This window comes from Oreochromis niloticus, linkage group LG15 (genome assembly GCF_001858045.2).
Source record: "Oreochromis niloticus isolate F11D_XX linkage group LG15, O_niloticus_UMD_NMBU, whole genome shotgun sequence".
Lineage (NCBI taxonomy): Eukaryota > Metazoa > Chordata > Actinopteri > Cichliformes > Cichlidae > Oreochromis > Oreochromis niloticus.
Window position 1 is genome coordinate 271748 of NC_031980.2, and position 13172 is coordinate 284919.

Below are 13172 nucleotides of genomic sequence, written 5' to 3' on the forward strand. Positions count from 1 at the left end.
TTCATTTATTCTTTGGTAATACAAAAGCTATACTGTTAGGTTTGCTAATGCGTGTTCTCAGTGTCGTTTCAACATGAAAACAACAAAACCTGGGTGTCCTGGACACATTACAAAAGAGCAACTCCAAATATATGAGATGAGTGAAACCACTGCTGATGGGAGCTCCTTTCTGGGTGTTTGTGTGCCAAAGTGATCTCTCCTGTAATTACAAGCCCACCACCGTGTGTCTGTGTGTGTGTGTGCGTGTGTGTGTACACATACACACAACGGCAAGACTATGTTTTTTTTGTTTGTTTTTTTTAAAAGACACTTTGATCATACAGTACAGCTTATCTGAGGCAGCAAGAGTACACTGGGAAGTTAACACTGACTCCAGCACATACAAAAAAGTGATAGAGAGCAACAAGCTTGTAAGACGTGGCACTGACCACAGGCGACACAAAACAACAGACGCGGCGCGATTTCATGTTGGTGCAAATGGCTGCTGCGTATTTAACACTCGATTTAAAAACATTTGTTGACGACGTCGGTTTGAAAAAAAACAAAAAACAGACCATTCGCTTCCCACAGTGATGATGCAGCTTCATCAATAGTGTTTGTTTCACTGTTGAAAAACAACAACCACATCTGGGACGTGAAACGCTGATGATGACAAAAAGAAAACTGTAAACTGAAAACATGTAGTGAGTCCGTGCTTTATGAAACACACTGAGGCACTTGGTCAACACATCCCACACCTTGTACGATTGCACAACATTTCTTGGACTTTTGGTTTGTGATACTGACTTCACTTATTGTCAGCATAAGCTTTCAGAAGAGAGATTAGTAGTGCTTATTGCAATAGGAGGCACGCTGGCTTCGCTTTTTGGCACATCTGATGCTGAATTGCATTTCACTTTCAACGTCCTGTTAAAACAGTTGAGTTTCTTTGGAGAGGCAGAGGCCGTCCGCTCTCTTTTTGAGTTCCGCTTGCATGTCTTGATGATCTCTTCCCGTGTGACGGGAATACTGTCAGGCTTGTCCTGGTTGCCAGGGACTTTACAAGCATCCATGTGCATTGCCATTTCAGTTCTTGTGGTGGGTGTGTGGTTATCACCACGACAACGGCTGGTGTCCGTTGCACATTCATGGCAGCTTTTGTGTAATGAGCCTGCAGAGGGGGAGGGGCAGGGGCAGGGGCTTTGAGGCTGTGCTGTGTTGCTGATATTTTGGCTACTGTCAGGTACTGACATTTCATGCCTATGAACTATGACTTCTCCAGCAGTCTCAGAGTCAGAGCCAGGTCCTGGTCCTGGTCCTGGATCCGGGCCAGCGTCCTGCTTTGGGCTCGTGGATCTCTGGTCTCCTACTGAGGCAGCCTGCAGGGCCGCAGTATGGATACAGTGCTTCCTGAGGTGACAGGTGTGGGCAGCTCCTTGCCTGGGGGTCACGACTCTCCCCTGTGAGCAGTGGTGGAAATGAGTGAACGGACAGTGGAAGTAGTGCATACAGCAGTCCACGCGTGTGTAGGCTGGGTCCAGGTTTGTCGGTAAAAGGGTCGCGTTTTGTTTGCTGAGGGGGCTTCCTGAGAGGGGGAAGAGCTGAGAGGTGGGCGTGCAGGAGCGAGAATCCTGCGCACAGGAATTTGGGTTCCACTGCTGAAGCAGATGAGGAGGATCCCCACATGTGCAGTTGGTTTTTTGCGAGTACTGGCACCTGGACGGTGTGCTAAGCGTGGCCACGTGCCCATTCTCGGGTCCTCTTTTGCCGGCTTCGGTGTTCGAGTAATGAATGTTTGAATAAGGAGCAGTGTGGTGGTGAGGAGGAATTCCGTTATAAAGCTGAGTGCTGGAATCACGCTCGTCGTGCGGTTTATCCTCAGTTTTTTGACTGGATGCTAAAGGCTCCAGCTCATAATGCTCCACCTCACCACCCTTGCTGTCCAGCTGGTATTTCACCAGACCAGAACTCTTCCCCTGGGGTGAGGGGCTGCTGGATGTGGTCTCGGTGAAGGCCTGACACTGCAGTTTTTTGGGCAGCCTTATCTGGCCACAGGTGCCCTGGGGCCCCAGGCAGCGGCACATGCACTGAAAAAAGAAGGTGGCAAAGGCCCAGCTGATGCACATGATCAGCATCATGAACATGCCCAGCTGCGTGTAGGCCAGGACAGTTGACGGCATCATCATTGCGCCAGCAACAAAGGTGGTTAGTGCTGCCATTGCAATAGCAGAACCCATCCGACTGAGGGAAAATATCACCTTCCCCTCACGGTCCGGCTCTGAGGCAAGTCGGTAGGCCACGCCGTAGTGGACAGCAAAGTCCACTGACAGTCCGACCGCCACTGAAATGGTCACAGACTCCAAGACATTGAGCTCCCAGCCCAGAAGCACCAGAGAGCCCACTGTGACAAATATGGTCCCTGCAATGGACAGGATGGCATACAGGCTGATGATGAAATTCCAGGTGGTCAGGAGCATGACGCTGAAAGCAACTGCCACTGACAGCGCCATAGCAATCAGAGTCCCATCTGACAGGCTGTCCTGAAGGTCGTAGAACTCCAGGTTGCTCACAAACCAGCCATAGCTAAGGCCTGCTGGGGCATAGCGAAGCTCCTCCTCGATCCAGGCATCCACCTAAAACAGAAAGACATTGCTAACATTATTAAATATCTTGTTTCACCAGTGAAGATGTATCCAGGTGATGCTGGGGGTTTGCATACCTCGCGGTAGAACTGGTACATCTTCTCATAGGCCAACGTGAAGAGGTAGGTGCTCTGGAACTCTAAAACAATGGCTCTGATGGTGTCGTTGATGTCAAATCGAGGTCCGGGGGTCTTGCTGTCAAGGTGGTAGTTAGTACTCCGATCTAGCTCCATGATGGCTCTTTTGATACACAACTCAAAGACATCCTGTTTGTATGGGAAGGTGGACTGACTGCAGCAAGGGTAGACAGAGGCCTCGTCGCAGTCCTGGTTCTCCATCCACTGTTAAAAACAGAAGAGGTAAAAGGACTGCAATGGAAAAATGAAAAACTTCCATCCACATGGATGTCTTGAAATAGCCTGTGTAACGATTTCTAAGTGAAGCACTGAAGAATGAGACCTGTATGCTCACTCCTCACCAGAACTTTTCTCTGTGCTCATCATAAACAGTGCTAACAGTTACCTTACAAATGAACAACATGTGGGTAAAACACTGTTTCAGTGACAACATTAGCAAGCACAGAGCCAAGCGGACTGCTACTCAGGGCTACATGGAATCCGGTCTTTAAGTTTGATGTCATTATCCGTTTCCGGTCCAAAACTCTGTCCGCTTCAGGTCCCAAAGTCAATTGAACACTGCGGCATCACTTAGAGTTAAAAACTGTCTAAATTCTTTCATCTGTAATCAAATGATCAGCATTGCTGCTTTACCAAGTGTAACAATTAGTTTAACATTTCCACCTAAACATGATATAGCATGTTCTGACTGAGAGATTTCTGACACATTCAAACGTACAGCTCTGCTATCACTTCCAACATAAATGAAGACAGAAAACTAAACAGCAGTGACGTTTGCAGGGTTACTGAAGTTGGGCTAGCTGCTATATAATGATGTGCTACGTGATCGCTAGCGACACAGCTATGTTAGCGTAACATAAACACAGTGAAGCTGGAGGATGAACGCTAACTTTTTTCCACTCGATAAAAGTTAACATGAGGGTTCCTGATGGTTAGGGACAAATGCAATCGCATGGCAGGATGCTGTAAATGGACCAAACTTCAGTCAGGAGAACAACTGAGATAATCCATCAACAATACGAGGTTAGTCATTAATATACTGCTGCATGGGCTGGGGTTACATCTAAGGGTTTAAACACTGAGTTTTAAAATGAACGGTGGTAATAAAAACTGAGAGAGGCCGACAGTGATCACTGACTGTTTTTAGGGACTTGTTCAGGATACAAAGCATTAAAGCATGTTAAAAACACAACAGCCTTAATAAACGCAGAGTAGTTTGGACCTGGAAAGCAGGGTTGATACGTCATCACTTAAAGACCGGATAACAACTAATTTTTCTATATAGTGGATAAGCTAATGCTAGCCAACTGTAAGAAAGTTTAATCTGATGAAGTCAATCAGTCCAAGTGAGAATTTAACAAACGGCAGGAGAACACCGACATCAGAAATGTGTTCATCTCTTAGAGGAATCGTTTTTGTTTTGGAGATCAATTGTGGTTTAATAGTCCTTGAGGTTGGAGTTTGCTCCGTATATCACTAGTACACATGCAGTACTGACCTGTTTGAACGTCTCGATGAAGCAGCTGGTGAAGTCCTGCTCTTCGGACTGAAAGACGAAGCTCTGGTTTCTCATTTTCTGGCAGAAGTTGAGGATCCAGACCTGAGATGCTGGACTGGCAATGTTGAAACTGCTATCCAGCATCAGCTTTCCTTTGTTTTTGGGGTTCAGGGGATCTCCATTATCCACAGGGGTCACCCCCCAGATGATGGTAATGGGCATGTGGAGGTCCTCACCATGATGGACTCTCTCAAACATGAAAAGCTTTTTGTACTCCGCATCATAGCGTTCAAATGGGTGAGAAGATCTGAAGACCTGAAACTCTGCCAGCTCCAAGGAGGGGAGCTTCATCTTTGGGTTTACACAAACCACATAGGCCCCGCCCACGGTCATGGCAAGAAACCAGAAGAGCCAGAGGTAGCGGAGCTTGATGACGATGCAGGGCAGCACCTTCTCAAAGAAGATCCTCGACGCCTCCGAAACTGTAAAGAGGCATTTGTTGGCCTTTTGGCAAAGACCGGCCCAGAGCATCTGCGTGCAACAACCTGTCTGCTGGTGCTGAGGCTTGGCGCAGAGGAACATGTTGGGCAGGTAGCGTTCATGTAGCACCACCACGGCGGGCAGCCACGTCACCATTAAAATATAGTTGACCAATATGGCAGTGCCAGCGTAGACTCCGAAGCAGCGAATGGCAGTGATGTTACTGACGTAGTTGGCATAAAAAGCAGCAGCAGTGGTGAAGCTGGTGACAAACATAGAGAGGGCCGCATGTTGAAGGGTCACGCCAACCGTCTCTGCCAGCTCAGCATGAGGCTTATCGAACTTAGTGTAGTTCCACACGTCACAAAGCACAAAGGCGTCATCTGCACCGATGCCTACTAGGATGATGAGGGCTGTGAGGTTCATGAAGGGGAAGAACTCAAAGTTGAAAACCATCCGGTAGAGAAAGTAGGACACAATCAGCGAGCTGATGATAGCTATTATTGTCATAAGTGTGATGAAAACTGACCGCGTGTAAACGCACATGACCAGCAGGACAATCACTATGGCTATGGCAGGATACACCGTGTCTGTGAGGAGGTAGTCCTGAAAGAGGTCGTGTTTAATGCCAAACTCGATCCCTGTGACCGTGGTGATGCCGTCTGAGGCGTTCCAGTTCTCGAAATTGTCCAGGTAAATGTTCATCATAGACTCGCCTTTCTCCGTGGGGGAAAAGAGCATGCTGTACTTGAGCACAGGCGGAGGGTACTCCAGGCTCTTGGGACTCAGGAAGTCTTTGTCTACCAGAAAGTGAAAGATCTGGTAGATGGCGTTGTATTTTGTACACTTGCGGGGCACACTGGCACACTTTAGCTGGTCTTTCCGCCGCAGGGTCATGTCCCAGCAGTCGGGTCCCAGTGTGCCGTTATGATAGTATTTGGCGCACGAGCGCAGGATCTTGAGTGTGTGCGATACGTCTCGTTCCGTAATCTTCTGGCAGGATGACCTGTTGTTGAGGACAGCAATGTAGTTACCTAGTGTCCAGCTGGGGCAGCAGGAATCAGCATTGGTGCGCTGACAAAGATTCCAGTAGTCCCGGTGGGAACGCACCTAAGGATGGAAAGAATGAATAAATACGCGAAAACAAACAGAAGTGTAACAGAAAAACAGATTCACACGACTTGAATGATGCCAGCATACTCTTGCGTTGTCCAGATTGCACATGGATTTGATGGCCTGAATACTCCACAGGTTCTTCCCTTCAGCTGACGAGAACACCAGTCTAGAATAGCTGTCACCTGCAGAAAGGATAGCATACTCAAGTAGGAAAACATCTTTCCCAAGACACAAGACAAAAAAATGATTTGACCATCTGACAAAGATCCCGTTCATTTCCATCGGCGTGCCACAGTAAAAAGCACAACTATTCCTCGGTCTGTCTGCTCATCATTATATAAAGCCACAAATCTTTTTGGGAGTTGTGTGGATTGTGGACTAGTATGATCTCAAAATTCTTCCTGTTCTCCATCGTCCTGAATCTTACCAGGCACATCACAGAAGAACTCTTTACTGAAGTCCCACTCGGCTTGCCGTTTGTCTCTGTCAAAGTGGTCTTTGGGCCACCTGGGCTCTTGGTGACTGGAAAACAGGAGAAGAAGAATAAGCAAATATTTGAAGCACTGAAGTAAGGTGCTGAACAGGATGTGAATTTTACACAAAATACATTGATTTCACTGGGAAGTGCTAGACTATTCTGTGTAATCTATGAAGCTTTGCTTGATTCATAGCTCATGGTCTCATAGTCTTTCGGCACACTTTGGGCCACTTAGTGAGCAACAGCCAGAACAAATATGGCATTTCTGAAGCTAAACGTGGCCCCAATCTGGTACTAGCAAAATGTACCTAACAAAATGACCAGTGAATATATAATAACAAGGCTAGCTAACGTTACAGTTGAACTATTGGAAACACCATTTCCGTTAAGTTCTGTCAGAGCAGATAGCTCCTTCTGCACAATGAGAGCAAAAATGTGTCATTTGGCACTTAAATGTGTTCAATGACTGACAGAAAATGAGGAAAAGCGCTAAAAATATTTGTAGCACAAATGTGCTGCAAATATAATAATCAGTCGGCAGCAAGGTGAAAACGATCCAGAAAGAATTCTTATTCATGACTTCATGACTCAAACAGATGCTGCTGTGTCTGAAAAGGCAGCAGTCATCGCAGCTCCCTACAAGAAATCAGATAAATGACTTTCTGCAGTACAGCGAGATACTGCTGTCATTATTCTAATAATCATAATGGTAGCTCTGATTGAGCAGGGCGCCCGGGGGGAGACGTGCAGATCAGTTGTTTTTTTGTTTTTTTTTTTTAAATGAGCCACATTTTTAGGAGGAAAAGAGGAAGTCAGGGTAATCGGGCGGATGTCAGAGAGAGAGTAACAGACGGAGGGGATAAGCCAGGGGAGCTCGCTGACAGAAGCAGGAGCCACTTTCTGATACAACACAAGCACACAATTACATGAAGACAGACACGCGGCGCGAGACAAAGGCGTCTACAGAGGGAGACGAGAGAACAGACTTTATCTAATCAGCAGAAGAGAGCTGCAGTTTTTAGAAGCTCTAATCCTAGCTACATGGATCTACACAACATCTGCTCATAAAAAATTAAACAAAAATAAAATCTGATTCAAAGACTGTTCAGTCTTACTGATTTTTAATCATGCAAAGTGACATGACTGTGAATATGGTGATATCCATCAAATAAGCAAAACCAAGCAACAGTAAAATTTTAAGAAACCAGATATCTGCAGTCTGATGTGTGCATGAAGACCTGATAGAGACAGACATGCATGCAAAGACTTGCTCTTGATTAGTGAGCAGACTCTGGCTGACGGGAGGCAGAGGCTGACCTCGTGGATGGACAAACCTCGACTATCCCTCTCTTCTTTCAAGAAATTCAGACAGGTCTGTCAACAGTATCCTTCACCCCTACCTCTGACCCCCCACGCCTTGGCTCCCCTGTGACCTCTGTTTTTGGCTGATAGTGGAAGCCACAGGCATGAGTGCCAAACAAAGATTTGTTCAACCAGTAACAGTTTAATAATGTTCTCTACACTGTCACTTCAGTTTTACAGGCTCAAAAGTAATTAAAAATTTAATGTCTAAGACAATTATGTAAATTTGATTTAAAGATTTTTATTTTGGACCACTTGCTTTAAAATGTTCCTTTTATATAGTGTCCACCAGGTGGTGCTAATTTTTTACCACTGAAAGCAACATTTTACACTTTTTACCTTTTCCTGCCTAGTTACTCACACGATAAGTGGGTCTCGCTATTGATGATTGATTTCAATAGACGTAGGCTGCCGGGGATTCCCATGATGCATTGAGTTTTTCCCTTCCAGTCACCTTTCTCACTCACTATGTGCTAATAGACCTCTCTGCATCGAATCATATCTGTTATTAATCTCTGTCTCTCTTCCACAGCATGTCTTTCATCCTGTTTTCCTTCTTTCACCCCAACCGGTCGCAGCAGATGGCCCCGCCCCTCCCTGAGCCTGGTTCTGCCGGAGGTTTCTTCCTGTTAAAAGGGAGTTTTTCCTTCCCACTGTCGCCAAAGTGCTTGCTCATAGGGGGTCATATGATTGTTGGGTTTTTCTCTGTATTTATTATTGTGCTATCTACTGTACAATATAAAGCGCCTTGAGGCGACTTTTGTTGTGATTTGGCGCTATATAAATAAAATTGAATTGAATTGAATTGAATTGAATTTCAGACAATGGTGTGTGTGTGTGTCTGTCGGTCTGTCTGTCTGTTTCAGTTTCAAGTCTTCTCTCTTAGAAAGGCACACTCTTGTGTTTAAACTAAGGCCGTGATATTAAACACCGATAGCCTTTCAGTGCTTCAAAGACATTGAAAACAAAATAGGGCTCTTTGGTTCTGGCTCAGGTAGTTTATAGTTAGAAGTATGAGCAGCAGCGCTGGAGCAATTATTTTGAAGAGGGCGACACTTTACAGCACACAGGAGGCTCTGGGAGTGATCTTTTAGGGGGAAAAAGGAGGTAGAAACAGAGCGGCTGGTCTCCAACTCTGACCCATCTGAAGATGAGAGTGGAGGGGAGATAAGATAAGATAAGATAACCTTTATTAGTCCCACATGTGGGAAATTTGTTTTGTCACAGCAGGAAGTGGACAGTGCAAAAGTTATGAAGCAAAAATTAGAATAAAATAAAATAAGAATAAATACAGTACACAACTGTACAGAACAGAATAAAATAAAATACTATATACAGTAGAATAAAATAGAATAAAATATACAATAAGATAAAAATAGAATATAAATGCTGTATACAACTGAGTAAAAATACAACGATGCCAGAAAAGATTATTGCACATTAGTGTTATTGCACATTTGTGGATGTGTGTGTTTGATCATTTGAAGTCTTTGTTGTGGAGTCTGACAGCAGTGGGGAGGAAAGACCTGCGAAATCTCTCTGTCCCACACCGTGGGTGCCGCAGCCACTGAAGGAGCTGCTCAGTGCTGTCACAGTCTCATGCATGGGGTGGGAGATGTTGTCCAACAGGGATGACAGCTTAGCCACCATTCTCCTGTCACTCACCACCTCCACTGGGTCCAGAGGGCATCCTAGAACAGAGCTGGCCCTTCGGATCAGCCTGTTCAGTCTCTTCCTGTCCCCAGCAGAGATGTTGCCGCCCCAGCAGACCACACCATAAAAGATGGCTGAGGCCACCACAGAGTCATAGAAGCTCTTCAGGAGTGGGCCCTCCACTCCAAACGACCTGAGTCTCCGCAGCAGGTACAGCCTGCTCTGCCCTTTCCTGTAGAGGGCGTCTGAGTTATGAGTCCAGTCCAGTTTGTTGTTCAGATGAACACCAAGGTACCTGTAGCTGTCCACAGCCTCAATGTCCATACCTTGGATGTTCAGTGGTTGCAGTGGAGGATGTTTGTGCCTGCGGAAGTCTACCACCAGCTCCTTGGTTTTACTGGCGTTGATCTGGAGGTAGTTCAGCTGGCACCAGTCCACAAAGTCTTGAGTCAGTCCTCTGTACTCCTTGTCGTCCCCATCAGTGATGAGGCCGACTATTGCAGAGTCATCAGAGAACTTCTGCAGGAAGCACTGGGTGGAGTTGTGGGAGAAGTCTGCAGTGTAGATGGTGAAGAGGAACGGAGCCAGAACCATTCCCTGTGGGGCCCCCGTACTGCAGACGACCCTGTCCGACACACAGCCCTGAGTCCTCACATACTGTGGTTGGTCGGTGAGGTAGTCCAAAATCCAGGTGGTGAGGTGATGGTCCACTCCTGAGTTCTCCAGCTTGTCCTTCAGAACCGAGGGAAGAATGGTGTTGAAGGCACTGGAGAAATCAAAGAACATGATTCTCACAGTGCTCCCAGCGGTCTCCAGGTGAGAGAGGGAGCGATGTAGGAGGTGAATGACGGCATCATCCGCTCCAATGCCAGGCTGGTAGGCAAACTGAAGTGGGTCCAGTGATGAGCTCACCAGGTGCCGAAGATGAGCCAGGACCAACCGCTCCAGGGTCTTCATCAGGTGGGATGTCAGAGCCACCGGCCTGTAGCTGTTGAGGTCCTTGGGGCGTGAAGTCTTTGGCACTGGTACAACACAGGAGGTTTTCCAGAGCTGTGGGACTCGTCCCAGCCTCAGGCTCAGGTTGAAGAGGTGCTCCATCACCCCACACAGTTGGTCCGTGCAGGACCTGATGACCCTCAAGCTGATGCCATCTGGACCCGTTGCCTTCTTGCCACTAATCCTCCTCAGTTTCCTCCTAACCTGGGTGGTTGAGAGAGACAGGCTGGAGCCTTGTGTTGAGTGTGTATTGGATGCTGTTGTTGGGGGTGGGGAGGGTGAGCAGGGTGAATAGAGGAGGTGTGAAGTGTCTGAGGTGTCAGAGGTGGAACAGCAGCAGTGGGGGTGGGTGAGTCTGCAGCCGATGTTGGAGACTGCCTCATGGCTGAATCAAATCTGTTGAAGAAATGATTCAGTTCATTTGCCCACCTCACATCCCTCCCAGGCAGAGAGTTCTGATGTTTGTGGCCTGAGATGGTTCTGAGGCCTCTCCAGACTTCACCAACATTATTTTGCTGAAGCTGGTTCTCCATCTTCTGCCTGTAGCTGTCCTTCCCATTCCTTATCAGTCCCCTCAGCTCTCTCTGCACCCTTTTCAGAGGGATAAAGGAGCAGCAGGATGGACTTTTCCATTTCCATATTCTGGTCTCCTACAAAGACCAGAATGTGGTCTGCAATGCTCTGCTATGTTCCAGCAGCCAGAGGTCTGATCCCTCGACCTACACGCTATGGAGGAAATCCTGCAGCTAATTGTGGCCGTGGCAAACGTGACAAAGAGACCCTCAATGGCAAAATGTGGACACAGAAAACTTAGATGTGCAGGGTGCTGCTGCAGGGCAGTGCAGCTATTGCACATGTGGGAAGATTACATGCGAAGACCACAGTGTGTCCACCTGAACTGGAAGGTTTAAAATCCAAAACATACAATTCAATTGAACTCATTTTTGATATGTATGTTTCAGACTGAAGTAGAATTAAAAGACTGAGTCATTTAAAGTGGAAAACATTTTTGGGAAGGTGACTTTTTTGTCATTAGGGTAAAATGCATCAAGAATTTTAAGGGTCCTCTAAGAGTTGAACAGATTATTAACTAATGTATATCCATTTATAAATCTAAAGTAAGAATGATTTAATACTCTGACGCAAATGCTTGCAGTTAATGGCCCTCATTTAATGTGCACGTGGAAACCATCTTAACCTGCACATAACATCAGATTTATGCACCAGCCAAACGCCACGTTTGTAAATCAGACTCATTCTAAATCGCTCCCTGCAATCTGCATACCTTCACACTCCTATTTCCCTTTATAAGGAAATCTGTTAACCTGAAGGTGAAGTGGACAGAATCCTGCACTGCTGAGGCAAAAAGAAGTAAAAGGTCTGACTGGAAAACTATAACTAATGGTCCAAGGTCTGAGGAGGAAGCCAGAAAAGCTTGTATGATGCAGCAGGGACCTGCTGTCAAAGTTTACTGAGGTACGCTGCTGCTCGTCCATGCAGGGCTTGAAAAGTCCAAACCATAATCTTAAAGTAAACACTGAAGTCAATGGGACGCAACGATGTGACAATGAGAGTGCTGAAGACTCAGTGAGAAGACTCGCAGTTGCATTGTGATAAAACTTGTAGGTGTTCGAAGGTGATTTTACACAGACAAGTGAACAAAATACTGTTGTGTGTTTTTCAGAGTTTGCTGCCCATTGCAGCCATGTAATCAATTGGCAGACTGCACATTTTAGCGTGGACTAAGGGTTACGACAATTATTTAACATGTGAATGTGAGATTTGCCTTCCTGCAGCGACACTTGTTCAACAAATCTTTGTTTTCTTCTACTAAAGCAAACATCTGCAGATGAAACCACCGATGAGAGCTTTAATGCCAATCGCCTTTCAGACGGCTTGATGAGCAGACAGAAAGAAACTCTACAGACTTTGAAAAAAAAGAAGCTGCTAATAGACAGATTAGCTTAACACAACACCTAAATCTCCTGGTCACAAACTAGCTCTCACATGTTCCTGCACAGAGCTTCAGAAAGCATCTCAGGATGAAAGATGAGCATAAACTCACATTTTGGCCTGCTCATCTGCATATTTGAATGGATAGTTGGCCAGTGTGGCTTTATAGCCCGTGTTCTTCACCATATTGTTCCATGTGACTAGTCGCTGGCCAATGGCTGTTCCCCGTGGCTCGAAGCCCTTGTAAGAAAAAAAGACATCAAAAATAAAACAGCAGGAATTGACTTGATTATGCTTATAGAAATGTATTGTATTAAGGCAAACTGGTCATTTTATTATTACACAGTTCTCATCGTTTAAGCCAGACACACATTTTTAGTGATTTGAAGTGCTTCCTCCACTTCTGTACCATTGATTCATTAATGTTGACTTCTCTGGCAGCTGCTCTGTTCCCATGTTGTTGCAGTATATTAATGACTAACCTCATATTGTGGATGGATTATCTCAGTTGTTTTCCTGACTGAAGTTTGGTCCATTTACAGCATCCTGCCATGCGATTGCATTTGTCCCTAACCATCAGGAACCCTCACGTTAACTTTTATCCAGTGTAAAAAAGTTAGCGTTCATCCTCCAGCTTCACTGTGTTCATGTTATGCAAACATAGCTGCGTTGCTAGCGATCAGGTAGCACATCATTATATAGCAGCTAGCCCAACTTCAGTAACCCTACAAACGTCACTGCTGTTTAGTTTTCTGTCTTCATTTATGTTGGAAGTGATAGCAGAGCTGTATGTTTTAATTTTGTCAGAAATCTCTCAGCCACAACATGCTATATCATGTTTAGGTGGAAGCTAGCGAGCTAACTTCCTGCTAACTTCT

The 13172-nt window shown here is 45.9% G+C and overlaps 1 protein-coding gene across 9 annotated transcripts in view; it reads right to left on the minus strand.

The window, feature by feature from the left end:
- The window catches only part of disp1 (dispatched homolog 1 (Drosophila)), a 94368-nt gene continuing 81196 nt past the window's right edge, over positions 1-13172 (minus strand). For all 9 annotated transcript variants that reach the window (XM_003440843.5, XM_005449883.4, XM_025898834.1 and 6 more), the window contains 6 exons: positions 12407-12534; positions 6280-6374; positions 5937-6034; positions 4257-5846; positions 2699-2962; positions 1-2612 (listed from right to left, as the gene is read on the minus strand). In XM_003440843.5, the coding sequence (XP_003440891.1) occupies positions 798-2612; positions 2699-2962; positions 4257-5846; positions 5937-6034; positions 6280-6374; positions 12407-12534 (3990 nt within the window). In that variant the 3' untranslated portion in view covers positions 1-797. The remainder of the gene's footprint in view (positions 2613-2698; positions 2963-4256; positions 5847-5936; positions 6035-6279; positions 6375-12406; positions 12535-13172) is intronic.